General features: G+C 44.8%; 2 protein-coding genes across 13 annotated transcripts in view; both read left to right on the plus strand.

The window, feature by feature from the left end:
• The window catches only part of ZKSCAN5 (zinc finger with KRAB and SCAN domains 5), a 31,243-nt gene extending 23,604 nt beyond the window's left edge, over window positions 1–7,639 (plus strand). For all 3 annotated transcript variants that reach the window (XM_060173317.1, XM_060173315.1, XM_060173318.1), the window contains exons 6-7: window positions 198–806; window positions 4,864–7,639. In XM_060173317.1, coding sequence (XP_060029300.1) covers window positions 198–806; window positions 4,864–5,966 — 1,712 coding nt within the window. In that variant the 3' untranslated portion in view covers window positions 5,967–7,639. The remainder of the gene's footprint in view (window positions 1–197; window positions 807–4,863) is intronic.
• Window positions 7,640–13,573: 5,934 nt separating this feature from the next.
• The window catches only part of ZNF655 (zinc finger protein 655), a 31,893-nt gene continuing 25,940 nt past the window's right edge, over window positions 13,574–19,526 (plus strand). The window contains exons 1-2 of one of the 10 annotated variants that reach the window (XM_060173338.1): window positions 13,592–13,694; window positions 17,903–18,096. In XM_060173338.1, coding sequence (XP_060029321.1) covers window positions 13,679–13,694; window positions 17,903–18,096 — 210 coding nt within the window. In that variant the 5' untranslated portion in view covers window positions 13,592–13,678. Of the gene's footprint in view, window positions 13,695–17,730; window positions 18,134–18,359; window positions 18,560–19,526 lie in introns of those variants that run through there. The other 9 variants (XM_060173331.1, XM_060173329.1, XM_060173335.1 and 6 more) reach the window with 9 other exon arrangements.

A 19,526-nucleotide genomic window follows, 5' to 3' on the forward strand; every position in this document is an offset into this window, starting at 1 on the left:
AACCTGGGTCCTTGTACATTGTAACATGTGCGCTCAACCAGTTGTGCCATCACCTGGCTTAAATAGCCTTGATTGCACTCCTGAGTTGTAAAGTCAAAGTCATCCACAGCTAATTAAGATATCCTATATCTCTCAGCCATCTTCTGTTTTGTAACACCAGGGTTGGCTGATTTTTCCCCTTCTCTTTATTACTTCAGGTTACGAATCCAGGAATGACAACATGGAACTCATAGTGAAGCAGATGTCAGATGAATCTGAATCACACTGGATGACATCTGGAAGTCCTGAAAGAAATGTTTCCCAGAACCCAGAGTATGGAGAAGTTAGTGGTCTTCACAGCATGGTAGAAAGGTGGCAGGTCAGCCCCATTATGGGGAAATTGAGGCAGACCTCTTCCCAGGAAAGAGATCTGGATGCCATCACAGACATTCACCAGAAGCAAAACCCAACCGGTGAAAGAGGCCACAGATGTAATGACTGTGGAAAGTTCTTCCTTCAAGCCTCCAACTTTATTCAACACCGGCGTATCCACACTGGAGAAAAGCCCTTTAAATGTGGGGAATGTGGGAAGAGCTACAACCAGAGAGTGCACCTCACCCAGCACCAGCGGGTCCACACTGGGGAAAAGCCCTACAAGTGCCAGGTGTGCGGGAAAGCCTTTCGCGTAAGCTCGCACCTCGTCCAGCATCACAGCGTGCACAGCGGGGAGAGGCCCTACGGCTGCACGGAGTGCGGGAAGAACTTCGGACGGCACTCTCACCTGATCGAGCACTTGAAGCGCCACTTCAGAGAGAAATCCCAAAGATGTAAGTGTGAGGCGTTAGTATGAATGAAGCGGAAGTGGTTTTACTTGCTTAGAATGAGGATGGCTGGGCTGTGCTACCAGGAGCAGTAGGAAAGTCAGAGTATAGTTTACGATGACCTCACCTTTGATAACTGTCAAATGAACAACCCCAAACTTGTTTTTTTAAAAAATTTATTTCTTTATTGGGGAATTAATGTTTTACATTCAATAGTAAATACAATTGTTTGTACATGCATAACATTCCCCAGATTCCCATTTAACAATACAACCCCCACTATGTCATTCATCATCTTTCATGGACCTGTATTCTCCCCACCCACCCACCCACCCACCCCAGAGTCTTTTACTTTGGTGCAATATGCCAATTCCATTTCAGGTTCGACTTGTGTTTTCTTTTCTAATTTTGTTTTTCAACTTTGGCCTGAGAGTGAGATCATCCCACATTCATCCTTCTGTTTCTGACTTATTTCACTCAACATGATTTTTTCAAGGTCCATCCAAGATCGGCTGAAAACGGTGAAGTCACCATTTTTTACAGCTGAGTAGTATTCCATTGCGTATATATACCACAACTTGCTCAGCCATTCATCTGTTGTTGGACACCTGGGTTGCTTCCAGGTTTTGGCTATTACAAATTGTGCTGCCAAGAACATATGTGTACACAGATCTTTTTGGATGGGTGTGTTGAAACCCAAAACTTGTGTCCTCCCTCCGCCCTCCCACTTCCCTTCCCCCAGAGATATTGGAATTATCTTCTGATTTTCTAGTGTAGAAAATGAGGATTTAGGTTCTCTTACATCCTTTTCTTGACTGCACCCATGGCTTGCTTTCTTCCTTTTTTTAAAAAAATTTTTTTTAATATATTTTTTTCTCTTTTGTTATTATCTCCAGACTGTTCTCCACAGAGGTTGGACCAATTGACATTCCCACCAGCAGTGCAGGAGGGTTCCTTTGACCCCACACCCTCTCCAGCATTTGCTGCTGTTACCTTTTCTGATGTGTGACATTCTCACAGGAGTGAAGTGATATCTCATTGTTGTCTTGATTTACATTTCTCTGACAATCAGAGACTTGGAGCATTTTTTCATGTGTTTCTCAGCCTTTTGGATCTCTTCTGTGGTGAATATTCTGTCCATGTCCTCCCCCATTTTTGGATGGGGTTATTTGTTGTCTTGTTGTTGAGTCTGGCAAGCTCTTTATATATGTTGGTTATTAAACTCTTGCCTGATGTATGGCATGTAAAGATCTTTGCCATTCTGTGAGGGGTCTCTTGGTTTGGGTAGTGGTTTCTTTTGCTGTGAAGAAGCTTTTTAATTTGATGTAGTCCCATAGGTTTATACTTGCCTTAGTCTTCTTTGTAATTGGATTCATTTCATTGAAGATGTCTTTAAAATTTATGCGGAGAAAAGTTCTGCCAATATTTTCTTCTAAGTATCTGATAGTTTGTGGTCTAACATCCAAGTCCTTGATCCACTTGGAATTTACTTTTGTATTTGGTGAAATACAGTGGTTCAGTTTCATTCTTCTGCATGTCTCAACCCATTGTATCCAACACCATTTGTTGAAGAGACTGCTTTCCCCATTTAATAGTCTGAGCCCCTTTGTCAAAGACTAGATGTCCATAGGTGTGCGGGCTCACTTCTGGGCTCTCAGTTCTATTCCACTGGTCAGTGTGTCTACCCATGTTCCAGTACCAAGCAGTTTTGATGACAATGGCCCTATAATACAGTTTGAGATCTGGGAATGTGATGCCTCTGGTTCTGTTCTTTTTTCTCAAGATTGTTTTGGCAATTCTAGGTCTTTTCTGGTTCCAGATAAACATTTGTAGCATTTTTCTATTCTCCTAAAAAATGTGCTTGGGATCTTGATGGGGATAGCATTAAATTTGTAGATGGCTCTGGGTAATACATTCATTTTGATGATGTTAATTCTTCCAACCCATGAACATGGAATATCTTTCCACTTCTTTGTGTCTTTTTCAATTTCTTTGAGTAGTGACTCATAATTTTTAGTATACAAGTCTTTCACTTCTTTGGTTAGGTTTACTCCTAGATATTTTATTGTTTTTGTTGCTATAGAAAAAGGAACTGATTTCTGGATTTCAATTTCTTCTAACTTAGTGTTTGCATAGAGGAATGCCACTGACTTTTGAATGTTAATTTTATAGCCTGACACCTTACTGTATTGCCTGATGATTTCCAAAAGCTTTTTTCAAAAGCTTTTCCAAAAGCTTTTGATTTCCAAAAGTTCTTGCTGGATTCCTTAGGTTTTTCTGTGTATACTATCATGTCATATGCAAATAGGGAGAGTTTGACTTCTTCTCTTTCAATCTGTATCCCTTGAATTCCTTGCTCCTGCCTGATTGCTATGGCAAAAACTTCCAACACTATGTTGAATAGTAATGGTGATAGTGGGCAGCCCTGTCTAGTACCTGATCTGAGTGGAAATGCTTCCAGTTTTTCACCATTGAGTATGATGTTGGCTGTAGGTTTGCTATATATAGACTCCACTATCTTCAGGAATTTTCCATCTATTCCCATGTTTTGTAGTGTTTTGATCATAAAGGGATGTTGTATTATGTCAAAGGCTTTCTCTGCATCTATTGATATGACCATGTGGTTTTTGGTCTTGCTTTTGTTGATGTGGTGGATCACATTGATTGATTTACATATATTAAACCAACCTGGGATAAACCCCACTTGGTCATGATGAACAATCTTTTTAATATACTGCTGTATCCGGTTGGCTAGGATTTTGTTCAGTATTTTAGCATCTATGTTCATCAGAGATATTGGTCTGTAGTTTTCTTTTTTGGTTGTGTCCCTGTCTGCTTTTGGTATCAGAGTGATTGTGGCTTCATAGAAGCTGGCAGGGAGTATTCCAGTGTCTTCAATCTTCTGGAAGACTTTTAAAAGTAGAGGTATTAGTTCCTCTTTGAAGGTTTTGTAGAATTCATTTGTAAAACCATCTGGTCCAGGACTTTTATTTTTGGGGAGATTTTTGATAACTGTTTCAATTTCATTAGCTGTGATGAGCCTGTTCATGTAATCCACTTCCTCTTTACTTAGTTTTGGAAGTTGGTAGGTATCTAGGAAATCATCCATTTCTTCCAGGTTCTCTAGCTTGGTGGCATATAGTTGTTCATAGAAGCCTCGCATGATATGTTGAATTTCTGCGGTGTCTGTTGTGATATCTCCTCTTTCATTTACTATCGATTTATTTGGGTCTTCTCCCTTTTTTGTTTTGTGAGTCTGGCTAATGGTTTGTCGATTTTGTTCACTCTTTCGAAGAACCAACACTTATTTTCGTTCATCTTTTGTATGGTTTTCTTATTCTCAATGTTATTTATTTCTGCTCTAACTTTAGTGATTTCTGTCCTGATGATGTATTTTTCTATGGAAAAATGCATCCTGGCTTTTCCAACAACCCAATGTATTATAATATATAACATACATAGATCTTTAAAATATGTATGCATATATATTATGAGTATCTGACTCATTAGTGAGATAGAGAGTGAAGTAGAGCATCACTCTGGCACACATGATGCCAGGGTCAAACTTGACGTCGTGCATTCAAGTTCAGTGCCTTATCCACTGCATCATCTCCCAGGCTGCATGAATATATATGTGCTTGTTTTGTTTTTGTTTTTTTACTTTGTTTTGATAAAGTGAAACAGAAACACACAGACAGACCTGCAGCACCTCTCTACCACTTGTGAAGCTTCCTCTTTGCAGATGGGGACCGAAGAGGGGGGAGGCTTGAACCTGAGTCCTTATGCATGGTAACAAATGTGCTGTACCAGTTGTACCACCACCCAGGGCTTGAACCTAGATCTTTGTGCATGATAAAATGTGGGCTCTGTTGGGTACATCACCACCCAGCTTCTCTTTTCACCTTCATTGGCACTAAGTACCTACATGCATCCTTCATTGTTATACCTCATAGTTAATTGCATTTTAGTTTCATATATCTAGCTTCTTTTTTCTGACCATTAAGCCTTTTTTTTTTTTTGTAAAAGAACTGATGACATTTGTATTTCCTCTTGAATTTTTCAGGCAGTGACAAAAGAAGTAAGACTACAAAACTGAAGAAGAAAATGACAGAATTTTCAGAGGCAGACCTGGAACTGTCAGGAAGAACCCAAAGGAATGGTTCTCAAAATCAAGATTTTGGAGAAGATCACGAACACCAAGGGAAGTTGGATAGAAAGCATCCAATGAAAGGGACACGGGGCTCTTCAAAGAGGCTAAGTTTCAGTGATATCACCTATGCTCACAAGAAGTCCACAGGAGAGAGGCCATTTAAATGTGACGAGTGTGGGAAAAGTTTCATTCAGAGTGCACATCTTATTCAGCATCAACGAATACACACTGGTGAGAAACCATTTAGATGTGATGAGTGTGGGAAGAGCTACAACCAGCGTGTTCACCTCACTCAGCACCAGCGTGTCCACACTGGGGAGAAACCCTATACCTGCCACTTGTGTGGGAAAGCTTTTAGAGTGAGGTCCCATCTTGTTCAGCATCAGAGTGTGCACAGTGGGGAGAGACCCTACAAGTGTAATGAGTGCGGGAAAGGCTTTGGGAGGCGCTCACACCTAGCCGGGCATCTGAGACTCCACTCCAAAGATAAATCCCACCAGTGTCATGAGTGTGGGGAGATCTTTTTTCAGTCTGTTAGCCTCATTGAACATCAGGTACTTCATATGGGCCAGAGAAATGAAAAAAACAGCCATTGTGAAGAAGCGTATAGTTGGAACTTAACTGTGGTTGAAGATAAGAAGATTGAGTTACAAGAGCAGCCTTACAAATGTGACATTTGTAGCAAAGCCTTTAGTTACAGTTCAGATCTGATTCAGCACTACCGGACTCATACTGTAGAGAAAACTTCTAATTGTGATCTATGTAGAGAAAATGTTGACCAGTGTTCCCACATCAAACATCAAAAACCCTATTCCAACATGAAACCCCATCAGTGTAATGAATGTGGCAGAAGTTTCACTCTCAAGTCCCATCTTAATCAACATCAGCGAATCCATACAGGTGAAAAGCCCTTTCAATGCAAAGAGTGTGGAATGAGTTTCAGTTGGAGCTGTAGCCTCTTTAAGCATCTAAGAAGTCATGAGAGGACAGAGCCCATAACTACCTTAAGTGTGTAGATATTCCCATTTTAGTGCTTATTCAATTTTAGAGAAGCCTTCCTGAAGAGAAATTCCACTCCTGCAAAGAATGTAACAACTTCAAGTATTTTTATCCAGCTTACCATCAAACCTACAAATAAGTTGAAATCCTTCAGTTAGAACTCAGCTTTTAGGAAAACCAGAGAATCCATAACAAATGGGTACCTGTCTGCTTCCTCCATTGAGAAATGCTCTTGGAAACCATCTTCCTGCTTGAGAATATAGACAGGAGAGACTCTGAGGATATGGCGAATTAAGGAAGTTCTCCAGATGGCACTTATTCTTTGTTTGCATCTCAGAACATTGATGCTGGGAAAAGCCTTTGAATGCAATAGAATTAAATTTGATTTGTATTTTCTGTCTTGTTTGACAGCTTATCTATTCAGGGAAGAGCACAGTGGAAGAGAGAACTCTTCAGCATGTTATATCAGTTTTGGTACCTCAGCAACGAACCTTTTCTAAAATGATTACTCCAGTCAGTAGAATGCTCACCACTGTTCCCATCTTGAGTATTAAATCCTTGGAAAAGAAGTTAACTTAAGGTACTTGTGTTTTGGCAAAGCTGGGGTTCAGAGGCTGGATGGTAGGAGTTTCTGCTGCCTTATCTAATCAACTTCTCCTTGAAACACGTTGTTCTACCTTATCTTTGTTTCAATTCTGTAGCATCAAGGTTAGCTAGTAGAAGGAGGAATTCATTTTATAAATGCAGGAAAAGCTGTATTGGTCAGTTACATTTTGAGGAGAGGGGAGAGGAACCTTAAGGGGGAATAGAGAAGACAGGTCAAACTGTGGACTGGTTTTTCTTGTTACCCACAAGAATGAGGTCAGCCACATCTGTGAAAGGAACTGAGTTGAATTAAGAATCACATTCCAGGGGCCTGGGCAGTAGCACAGTGGGTTAAGCGAACATGGTGCAAAGTGCAAGGGCCGGAGTAAGGATTCCGGTTCAAGCCCCCAGCTCCCCATCTGCAGGGGGGTGGCTTCACAGGCAGTGAAGCTGGTCTGCAGGTGTCTATCTTTCTCTTCCCCTCTCTGTCTTCCCCTCCTCTCCATTTCTCTCTGTCCTATCCAACAACAACAGTTATGATAACAGTAACAACAAGTGCAACAACAAAGGCAACAGTGGGAAAAATGGCCTCCAGGAGCAGTGGATTCGTAGTACAGGCACTGAGCCCCAGTGATAACCCTAGAGGCAAAAAAAAAAAAAAGAGTCATGTTCCAAGCTGCATGTGGAGGTTGCACTCTACCATAGAATAGTCCTGTGGAGGAGGAGGAAGAGGAGCTTCAGTTAGAGTCGCAACTGGATTTGAAAATGAACAATGGGGCCAAAACAGCTCACTTGTGTAGTATGCTGCTTTGCTATGTGCATGACTTAGGTTCGAACCTGGCCTCCACCACATCGAAGGAAGTTTCAGTACTGCGGTCTCTTTCACTTTCTCCCTTTACCTCCCTGCCTCTACTTAATAATAATAATAATAATAATAAAATTAAACAAAAGTGAACAGTGATGAGGAGCCCTGCACCTTGTGGAAAAGGGTTGTGGGAAAATATGACAAAAGACGGGTCGCTTTGAGTCTGTTTGCTAGAGGGCGACAGTGCATTGATTACTGCTTCTTTTGTCTGGATTAAAATAAAGATCCAGTAAGAACTCTCTGGTGGTGTGTGTTGTATATGCTGGTGTCCTGTCCAGATCTCCTTTACTGGGTGCAGGACGTGGTGTACCTGCTTAAGCACATATAGTACTAAGTGCAAGGACCCACTCAAAGATCCCCACCTGTAGGGGGGACACTTTGGAAGCAGCGGAGCAGGTCTGCAGGTGTCTTATCCCTCCCCCCATTTTCTCTATGTCCTAGCCAATAAAATCGAGGGGGGATAAAAAGGCCTCCAGGAGCAGTGGATTCATAGTGCCGACATCGAGCCCCAGCAATAACCCTGGAGACAAAAAAATAAAAGAGAAAAACACCTCTTTACCAAGTGAGCACATCCATCTTCCAGCTGCCCTGAGTTTGAAGGTGCTAAGTGCTCATTACCATCTTCTCCACAGAGGCATTGAGAATTGTCCTCATTTGATAGGGGCTGCTTCATTCATGTGTCCCCTGCCCTCTGCATCACCAGATACATCAGCTGATTGATATATGATAGTATATTTGATGCACCAGAATCCATCCTTTGTTTTTTTGTTTTTGATAGGACAGAGAAATTGAGAGGTGGTCTGGGAGGTGGCACAGTAGATTAAAGCACTGGACTTGGAAGCATGAGGTCCTGAGTTCGATCCCAAGCAACACATGTACCAGAGTTTGATTCTCTGTCTCATTAATAAAGTATTGGGGGTCGGGTGGTAGCGCAGCAGGTTAAGCGCACGTGGTGCGAAGTGCAGGACTGGCTTAAGGATCCAGGTTAGAGCCTCCAGCTTCCCACCTGCAGGGAAATTGCTTCACAGAAGGTGAAGCAGGTCTGCAGGTGTCTATCTCTCCCCCTCTCTTTGTCTCCCCTCCTCTCTCCATTTCTCTCTGTCCTATCCAACAATGAACGACATCAACAATAACAATAATAACCACAACAAGGGCAATGAAAGGGGAAAAAAATGGCCTCTAGGAGCAGTGGATTCATGTGCAGGCACTGATCCACAGCAATAACCTTGGGGGTAATAAGTATTTTTTGTGGTCCCGGAGGTGGCACAGTGAAAACACTTTGTACTCTCAAGCTTGAGGCCCCCGAATTCGATCCCCAGCAGCACATGTGCCAGAATGATGTCTGGTTCTTTCTCTCCTGCCTTTCTCATAAATAAATCTAAAAAAATAAGAAAATAAATATTTTTTTAAATTGAAGGGGATGTGGTCCGGGAAGTAGCACAGTGAATTTTCAACTATGAGGTCCCAAGTTTAATCCCTGGCAGCACATGTACCAGAGTGATGTCTGGTTCTTTCTCTACCTATCTTTCTCATGAATAAATATATAACTTTTTTTGAAAAAGAATTGAAGGGGAAATAGGGAAAGAGACAGACAGTGCTTGTGAAGCTTCCTCCCTGCTGCTGGGCAGTGGGAGCTTGAACCCAGGTTCTTGCATATGGTAACGTGTGCTTAACTAGGTACACCACTGCTCAGCCCCCCAGAATCCTCCCTTTATTTTTTTTGCTTCCACGGTTATCACTGGGGCTTAGTTCCTACACTATAAATCTGCTGCTCCTGGAGGCTATTTTTCTCCCTTTGTTGCCTTTGTTGTTATTGTTGGATAGGATAGAAATGGAGAGAGGAGGGGAAAAAAGAGAGGTGGAGAGAAAGACACTTGCAGACCTGCTTCACCGCCTGTGAAGCGACCCCCTTGCAGGCAGGGATCTGGGTCCTTGAACCTGGATCCTTAATGCCGGTCCTTGTGCTTTGCGCCATGTGCACTTAACCCGCTGCACTACTGCCTGGCTCCCTGGAATCCTCCTCCCCATGTTTGTTTACTTTTGATGTTTTGTTTATTATTGGGTAGAGACAAATTGAGAGGGAAGGGGGAGACAGAGAGGAAGAGAGACAGACACCTGCAGCCCTGCTTCACTTGTGAAACTTTGCCCCTGCAGGTGGGGGACCAGGGGCTTGAACCTGGATCCTTGTGCACTGTAAGGTGTGTGCTTAATCAGGTGCTCCACCACCTGGCCCCTGAATCCTCCCTTTGTAGATCACACTAAGGCTAGACTTTATCTGAGACTCCATCCACCCCAACACACCCTTTTAAAAAATATTTATTAATTAATGAGAGGGATAGGAGGAGAAAGGACCAGATATCATTCTGGTACATGTGCTGCTGGTGACTGAACTCAGGACCTCATGCTTGAGAGTCCAACCCTTTATCCGCTGCACTACTTCCTGGACCACCCAACACACCCTTTATTGAAGTGTGCAACCTCACATTTCAGCTATTCTTCCTACAGCCCACACATTACATGAATAACTGATGATTATTTTTGCAGTCCTCAGGTGTCTCAGATGCTTTTTGTTTTTTCTCTGCTCCTTTTTACACAATGGCTTGAGGACATGTTTGTTTAGTGACTGTTGGCATACCATCACCTGGCTTTGCAGGTGCTGTCCGTGGGTTTCTAGTTTGCTGTCCTAGCTACTCTTGTGTTCTAAAGGAGGTCTTTAGAGGGAGATTCATTTCCTGTGTAATTCACTTAATACCCATGGGGGCATAGTGAAGTACATGTAATTATACCCATTTTTATAAATGGTGGCCATTTCCCCCTTTTATTTACTCCCTTTTGTTGCCCTTGTTGTTTTATTGTTGTAGTTAGATAGGACAGAGAGCAATGGAGAGGAGGGGAAGACAGAGAGAGGGAGAGAAAGACACCTGCAGACCTGCTTCACCGCCTGTGAAGCGACTCCCCTGCAGGTGGGGAGCTGGGGGCTCGAACCGAGATCCTTACACTGGACCTTGCGCATTGCGCCACCTGCGCTTAATCCGTATTTATTCATTATCCATTTTATTGGCTAGGACAGAGAAATTGAGATAAGAAGGGGATATAGAGAGGAAGAGAAAAAGATAAACACCTGCATCCTTGCCTGAATCCTTTAGCTTAGTACTATCCCACAGACATTTAAGATATAAAGCTTTGGGAGTCGGGCGGTAGCGCAGCTGGTTAAGCGCAAGTGGCGCAAAGCGCAAGGACCGGCTTAAGGATCCCGTTCAAGCCCCCAGCTCCCCACCTGCAGGGGAGTCTTTTCTCAGGCGATGAAGATCTGCAGGTGTCTATCTTTCTCTCCCCCTCTCTGTCTCCCCTCCTCTCTCCATTTCTCTCTGTCCTATCCAACAACAATAACTACAAAAATAAAGCAACAAAGGCAACAAAAGGGAATAATTATAAAAAAGATATAAAGCTTTGGGGTGGAGGAAACAACAATGGTTCTGCAAAAACACTTTTATGTCTGAAGTACTGAGGGTACCAGGTTCGGTCCCCAGCACCACCATCAGCCACAGCTGAGCAGTGCTCTGATATCGCTATCTCTCATGAAAAATTAATAAAGAAGGGTGGAGGTGGATAGCATAATGGTTATGTAAGAGACTCATGGCATGAGGCTCCAAAGTCCCAGGTCTAATCCTTCACACCCTATAAGCCAGAGCTGAGAAGTACTCTGGTAAAAAGAAAAAAAAAGTATTTAAAAAAAGATAAAAGTGGGAGTCAGGTGGTAGTGCAGCGGGTTTAGTGCACATGGTGCAAAGTGCAAGGACCAGTGTAAGGAGGATCCCGGTTAGAGCCCTCGGCTCCCCACCTGCAGGAGAGTCACTTCACAGGCGGTGAAGCAGGTCTGCAGGTGTCTATCTTTCTCTCCCCCTCTCTGTCTTCCCCTCCTCTCTCCATTTCTCTCTGTCCTATCCAACAATGAAGACAGACAACAATAATAATTACAACAACAAAACATCAAGGGCAACAAAAAAGGAATAAATAAATAAATGTTAAAAAAAAAAGATAAATGTACTTGAATACAAATCAGCATTTTCTGTGGTATGCCCATTTGTGGAAAGTTCAACCAATTCACTATAGCTCTGGAATTTCAGGACCTGGAAGGGCATGCCATTCATAATTTATTTCACTATATTGTAACTATCAGGTAATTTTCATAAAACATGTGACTAAAAGGGGAGTAGTATTATAGTTGTCTAGGTTTAAAATACACAAACTATGTTCCTGGGTAAGTTACTTATATGTCTGATTACACTGGGCAAACAACCTACTTTTCCAGCTAAGATTAAGGTCTCACTGACCTGCTGACAATGCAGTGTCACAACTAATTTACTGATCCATGTGATCTGTTTAGCATGTGTTTTCTTTGACCCTCTGCCATTTCACAGCTTCTCACTAAAAAATGGAGGTAGCTTGGATGGAATTTTCACCTTACCAATGACCATCTAAGTGGGAAGAGCCCTTTTACTAAGGACAAATTTAAGACTGGATAGTTTTTTGTCTAAGATCCTCCTGCTAAATGGTGGAAGGATAGAGCAGTGGTCTAGCATCTCCCACTACAGGTTCAGAGACTACAACCCCCATCACTACTCACCACTCCAAGGCAAGCAGTGTCTCTTTTCCACAAATGAAAAGTACACACAATGTTTGAGATAGTTTCTTTAAAAAAGGGGGGGGGGTTGGGCGGTAGCGCAGCGGGTTAAGTGCACCTGGCGCAAAGCGCAAGGACCCAGCATAAGAATCCCGGTTCGAGCTCCCCCTCCCCCGCTCCCCACCTGGGGGGGGGGTCATTTCACAGGCGGTGAAGTAGGTCTGCAGGTGTCTATCTTTCTCTCCCCCTTTCTGTCTCCCCTCCACTCTCAATTTCTCTCTGTCCTACCCAACAACAACATCAATGGCAACAACAGCAATAACGACAACAACAAGGGCAACAAAATGGGAAAAATGACCTCCAGGAGCAGCGGATTCATAGTGCAGGCACCGAGTTCCAGCGATAACCCTGGAGGCAAAAAAGAGAAGGAAAAAAAGGGGGGAAAGCAGTCAGTGACAGGTGCCCAAGGTCAGTTCAAGCATCCTGGTTGGAGTACCTGGCTCCCCACCTACAGGGGCATTGCTTCACAAGCGGTGAAGCAGGTCTGCAGGTGTCTATCTTTCACCCCTCCTGTCTGTCTTCCCCTCTCCTCTCAATTTCTGTGCTCTCTACTATTAAAAAAAAAAAAAAAAGGCCTCCAAGTGTGGATTTGTAGCCAACACAGAGCCTCAGCGATAACAACAACAAAATCTGGAAAGGGTGGAGGGTGTGTAGTCTTTGCTTATTCAAATCACATTTATTTTACCAAAGCATTGCCCAGCTCTGGTTTATAGTGATGCAGGGGATGGAACCTGGGGCTCAGGCATGAGTCTCTTTGTATCACCATTCTGCTATTTACCCCCGCAATTTTTTTTTTTTTTTTTTTTTTTTTTTTTTTTTTTACCAGTGCTCAGCTATGGCTTACGGTGGTGCGGGGTATTGAACCTGAGACTTTGGAGCCTCAGACATTAAAGTCTTTTTGCAGAACCATTACCTCCACCCTCCAAATCACTTTATACACTAGACTTGACATACTCTTCAATCACCACGGCTCATGGTGGTGAGTAGATCTGTACACATGCAGAAAGCAAAAACATCCACTTAATGAAATAAAAAGAGCTTGGGGGGGGGCGGTGGAATTGGGAGAGACAGTAACGGTTCTGCAAAGCTCTGAGGTCCCAGGTTCAATCCCCAGCACCACCACCACAAACTCTGGTTATAAATGAGTAACAAAGCCCCTAGTGCTTGGTAGCCTTGAGGGTCTTCCTCATCTCATCCCTTGGGATGTGTAGGAAGCCTGGAAAGATCCCGGAGATGGGTAGAGGGAGACCAGGGTCAGCGTGTCCACCGCCATGCAGGGCCGCCCGCGGCACACACACACCTCCGTCCCCGCCCGTCCTCTGGGCACCACCCATGGCTCACCGTGAGCCCCGAGAAGTCTGGGGGTGGCGGGAGAGAACCGGGAGGCGGCTCTGGGACTCAACGGGCTCAGATGCCAGCTCTCGGCCCATCAGAACCCAGCTTGTCACCCGAGCCGGAAGTGAGTCAAGCCCGACTTCCGTGACTGCGGTGCTCGGTGGAGAGGGCGGAGATCCTCTCTAGGAAGACGGGAGGACTCCAGGTCCTTGGTCCCCAACCTCGGCATAGGTTGGTGGTCTTTGGGGGAGTCTCCTCTAATGTACAGTCTGCAAGGTGTGTGCGGGTGAGAGTTTTCTTGATACAGTCCTGCTCAGATATATATCATTTCTTTCTCCTTTCCTTTTCCCTTACCCTTATCTTTTTTCTATGAGAGAGAGAGAGAGAGGGAGAAGACGGGGATTATTTATTTTATTCATTTTGTTTTATTGCCAGCAGGATTATTGCTAGGGGGCTTGGTGCCTGCGAATTCACCCCTTCTGGCGGCCATTTTTTCCTTTTTTTAAAGACTGAGAAATTGAGAGGGAGGGGGGAGCTATAGATAGATAGATACACACAGAGACACCTGCAGGGGGAGACAGATATAGACAACTGCAGACCTGCTTCACCGCTTGTGATGCGTCCCTGCTACAGATGGGGAGCGGGACTCGAACCCGGGTTCTTTGTGCATGGTGACATTTGCACTTAACCCGGTGTGCCACCGCTCGGCTCCCAAGAGGGAGAATCTTTAATGCAATGGAGGCTAGGCTCAAACCTGGTTCATACACTTAGCAAAGCTGCACACTATCCAAGTGAGCTATTTCACTTGCTCCCTTTCTTCTTTTCTCTAATATTTCATTAATTCATTTATGAATGAGAGAAACAGAAAACTACAAAGCAAGAGAGACCAGAGCTCTGTGAACCTCTGGCTTACTATGGTGGTGCTGAGGATTGAATCTGGGACCTCAGGACCTCAGGCAGGAGAGTCTTTTGCAGAACCATTATGCTGTCTCCCCAGACTTCTTTCTTACTGATGGCAGCAATCATAATAATTCTAGCTGTTATCAAACAATAATGCTACTGAGCGATTGTGTGTATGTAGCAGAAGAATGGAAACAAAGATGTGGAGAGAGGGGATTCAAGTGAGGTCAGGTCAAGGATGGTTTTATGAAACAAGTGGCTGCTTCTTTGGGGGTCCTGATAATCCACTGCCACATGAGCAGGCAGTGTTTTCAAATACTTGATTTATAGGCAACAGACATTATTTCTAATGCTAGATTTGGGCTTTGCGAATGTCTCCAGGGAGTTTCTCTGTTGCAGAAATATATTCCACACTGCTGTGCTAATAGATTCAAATCATGAGAAAATGGCAACTCAGAAGAAAACCCAAATTTAAAGCCATCTTAGAATATTGAGAGAGAGAGAGATTGATTATGTAAAGGAAGTAACAGGTGATCAGTTATCCCAGGGGTCTCTGTAGGAACAACAGACATTTCCAGGGGATATATGGATATATTTCTGCCCAATACACACACACACACACACACACACACACACACACACACACACACACACACACACACAATGTCTAACTGGAATTGTCCAGCCAGCAGTGAACTAAGGTGTGTTTTGTCTCTGTGACAACTCATTATGATAAGAATACTGTAGACTAGAGAGATTGTTACACTAGGAAATTGTATTACCTCAAAGATACTGAAAAAGAAAAAAAGAAAGATATACCAGAATTTCTGAAAGGTTGGATTTAGTTTTGAAAAAGCACATAAAGCATCCAGGAGGTCTCAAAGTTGTAAGATTCTTATAAGCATGAGGCCCTGAGTTAGATCCCACATGTGCCAGAGTGATGCTTTGGTTCTCTCTCTTGCTCTGTCTCTGGACAGAAATAAAATAAATATTTTAAAAATTATTCTTTATTTATTTGATAGAGACAGCCAGAAATTGAGAGGAAGGGGGAGATAAAAAGAGTGAGAGAGGGCGTCAGGTGGTAGTGCATCAGGTTAAGCGCACATGGTACAAAGTGCAAGGACCAGTGCAAGAACCGGCATAAGGATCCTAGTTTGAGCCACTGGCTCCCCACCTGCAGGGGGTAACTTCACAGGTGATGAAGCAGGTCTGCAGGTGTCTATCTTTCTCTCCCCCTCTTTGTCTTCCCCTCTTCTCTCGATTTCTCTCTGTCCTATCCAACAACAACATCAATAACAACAATAATAACCACAACAATAATAAATAAAAAACAAGGGCAACAAAAGGGAAAAAAATGGCTTCCAGGAGCAGTGGATTCATGGTGCAGGCACTGAGCCCCAGCAATAATCCTGGAGGCACACGTGCGCACACACACACCAAGATAGAGAGACACTTGAAGCTCTGCTTCTTGACTCACAAAGCTTTCCCTCTGCAGGTGGGAATGGGGGCTCAAACCTGGGTCCTTGCACATTGTAATGTGTGCACTCAACCAGGTGTGCCACCACCAGCCCTAAAATAAATCTTTACAAAAAAAAAGTAGGGGACCAGAGCATTGGCACACCTGGGTGTACACACACATTAATTACCATGTGCAGGGACCTGGGTTTAATCCCCCAGTCCCCACCTGAGGGGGCAAGTTTCACTAGCTGTGAAACAGTGCTACAGGTGTCTCTCTTTCCCTCCCTCTCTTTCTTTACATTCTCAATTTTTCCTTCCTATCAGATGATTATTTAATTAATTAAAATAGGTACAGTCTGGTTATTTCAAAATAGAAAAAACCCCATATAGAATGCCACTCTTTTTTTGACTTGTTTACATTTAATTTGAAAAGTAAAATATTAAAGGCTAACTTTTAATTTGTGAACTTAAACAAAGGAGTAATAGCTCAAGTCTTATTAAAGAGAATGCCTAAATGTCTGCATTATTCAACTGATTGAGAACAACACAGGAGTCACGGGTCAGACCAACAGTTGGTCTTGGCTCTGTGAAGAGGTCACATCCAAGTCTTCCTGCTTCTTCGAGGGAGCAGGGTCACAATTACATGAGACATATTTATTAACTATTGGGGAATGCAGAAGATAGTTAAATCCCGAGAACCGGGCAGTACTGCAGTGGGTTAAGTGCAGGTGGCGCAAAGTGCAAGGACTGGTGTAAAGTTCCCAGTTTGAACCCTCAGCTCCCCACCTGCAGGGGAGTCACTTCACAAATGGTGAAGCAGGTCTGCAGGTGTCTATCTTTCTCTCCCCCTGTCTTTTCCTCCTCTCTCCATTTCTCTCTGTCCTATCCAACAACAACAACATCAATAACAACAACAACAACAACAGAAAATACAACAATAAAACAAGGGCAAAGAAAGGAAATAAATATTTTTTTAAAAAGATGGTTAAGTTCCCATTTCCAGAAGAATTGGCTACAGCAGCAGATGGAGGGGCGGGGGCAGTGACCTGCTTAAGTGCCTCAATGCATTGATGGCATGGAATTAGGAGACTGCCTGTCTAGTTGTTACTGGGGTATAGAATTCCTGAGGTATTTGTTGTAATCTCCCCCTTGCATTGTATAAACTTTTATACCAGGACCTAATCTTGTTTATTATTATTATTATTTATTTTCCCTTTTGTTGTCCTTGTTTTTTATTATTGTTGTAGTTACTGTTGTTGATGTCATTGTTGTTGGATAGGACAGAGAGAAATGAAGAGAGGAGGGGAAGACAGAGGGGGAGAGAAAGATAGACACCTGCAGACCTGCTTCACTGCTTGTGAAGTGACTGTCCTGCAGGTGGCGCGACGCAGCCCGACAGGTGGGAAACCAGGGTTTGAACCAGGATCCTTACACCCGTCCTTGAGCTTCCTGCCATGTATTCTTAACCTGCTGCACTACCGCCTGACCCCCCTAATCTTTTTTTTTTCATTTATTAGTGACTTAATAATGATTAACAAGATTGTAAGATAGGAGGGATAAGATAAGAGGGGTACAATTCCATACAATTCCCTATTGTTTATCCCTCTGGGAGTATGAACCAACATTCTTTTTGGGGTGCAGAAGGTGGGAGTTCTAGTTTCTGTAATTACTTCTCCACTGGACATGGATGTTGGCAGGTGGATTCATACTGCCAGCCTGTTTCTATCTTTCCCTAGTGGGGCAGGGCTCTGGGGGAAGTGAGGTTCCAGGACCCACTGATGAGGTTGTCTGTCCAGGTAAGTCAGGAAGCTCCCCAGGAGCCTCCAGGAGCAGTGGATTCGTGGTGCAGGCACCAAGCTCCAGCAATAACCCTGGAAGCAAAACCAAAAAACAAACCAAACCAAACCAAAACAAAACAAAAAACTCACTTATTTATTGGATAGAGACAGAAGACACGTCAAGAGGGGAGAGAGATAGAGTCATCTGCAGACCTGCTTCACCTCTCACGACGCTTTCCCCCTGCGGGTGGGGGCCGGGGACTCGAACTCGGGTTCATGTGTTTGTTAACAGGTGCGCTGAGCCAGGTGCACCTCCTCCTGGATCCCCAGTGAGTCATTTCTCCCCAGGGCCTCCACCCGGTTCCCACATGCAGGATCCCCTTCACGGAGCCCTCATCCGGGGCCAGTCCGCCTCACCCCGCACCCCCTTCCCAGTTGGGCCACGCCCCCGGAAGTGCCACCGAGACGCGCTGGCCTCCTGCGGTCCAAAGCGCCCCCCCCCCCCCCCCCAGCGGCTGTGGCGGCTCAGACCGCCGGAGCCGGTGAGTGGACGGTCACCTGGAACGCCTCTCCCCTCGGGTGAGTCTCCGGACGCCGATCCGGGGTGGCGGTGCGGCTGTCCCTCAGTGCACTCGTCGAGAGGAGGCGGCGGCAGCGCCGGGCCGGCCGGGCGGCCCGGGGGGGTCAGCGTCCGTGGGCCCGCGGGGCCCGGGGCGGGGGCTGTTCGGGCCGCCTGGGCCTCGCGGGCGCGGCTTCCCTCCGGGCGGCGGGGCGGCGGGGCGGCGGGGCGGCCGGGCGGCCGGGCGGCCGGGCGGCGGGCCGCGTCCTTGGCGCTGAAGGACGCCGGGCAGTCGGCCGCGTCCCCGCGGTGGGCGCCGGGGCCTGACCCCGAGCCGCGCTGGACTGGACGTCTGGGGGCGCCCTGTGGGTGACCCTCGGGGTGGACCGTGTCCGCTCGCTGGTTTCTCCGCGTTCGCACCGGAGCCTTGGAAGCAACGCTGGAATGTCAGCTGCTTTCTTTTTATTTTATTCTTTGATTTGTTGTTGCAGCGCTGGAATGTCAGCTGCTTTCTTTTAATTTTATTCTTTGATTTGTTGTTATTGTTATTATTATTATTACCAGAGCCCTGCTCGGCTCTGGCTGGCGGCTGTGCGGGGATTGAACCTGCGGCTTTGGAGCCTCAGGCAGGAGAGCCTGTTTGCCTCTCCATTATGCCCTCCTCCCCCTGCCCCCATCCCCATTATTTTTCTTTTTTCTTTTTTTTTAAATAAATAAATTTCTTTTAATTAATTTTATTTTTGAGAGAGATGCAGAGAGAGAGAGAGAGAGAGAGAGAGACAGAGACACACACCAAAGCACTGCTCAGCTCAGGCTTATGGTGGTGCGGGGGATTGAACCTGGGACTTAGGAGCCTCAGGCATGAAGTCTGTTTGCATAACCATTATGCTGTCTCCCCCAACCACATTATTTTTCAAGTCTGTTAGTCAGTCAATCACAAGTTAACTTTTGTCTTTATTTATTTAATCTTTTTTATTTGAGAGAGGTACAGAGAGAGACCAGAGCCCTGCTCAGCTCTGGCTGATGGCTGCACTGGAGACTGAACCATTACCCTGTCTCCCCACCTTTTTTTTAAAAAAATATTTGTTGCCACCAGAATTGTCACTGAGACTTGGTGGCCTTTTTTTTTTTTTTTCTCCTGATTTTCTTCTTTTCCTATTATACTTGAGAGGACGGAGAGAAATTGAGAGGGAGGAAGAGAGACAGAGAGACACCTGCAGTCCTTCTCCACTGTGAAGCCTACCCCCTGCAGGTGGGGAGTTCAGGTTCCAACGTGGGTCCTTTATCACCATATGTGTGCACTTAACCAGGTGAACTATCTCCGGCCCCCAAATTTCAGTTTGTTTTCAGCTCAGCGCCGCAGCCTTTCCCCTGTGAAGTTGTGCCGTTTTGAGATCTATTCATTTATCTATT

Source organism: Erinaceus europaeus, chromosome 15, assembly GCF_950295315.1.
Source record: "Erinaceus europaeus chromosome 15, mEriEur2.1, whole genome shotgun sequence".
Classification (NCBI taxonomy): domain Eukaryota; kingdom Metazoa; phylum Chordata; class Mammalia; order Eulipotyphla; family Erinaceidae; genus Erinaceus; species Erinaceus europaeus.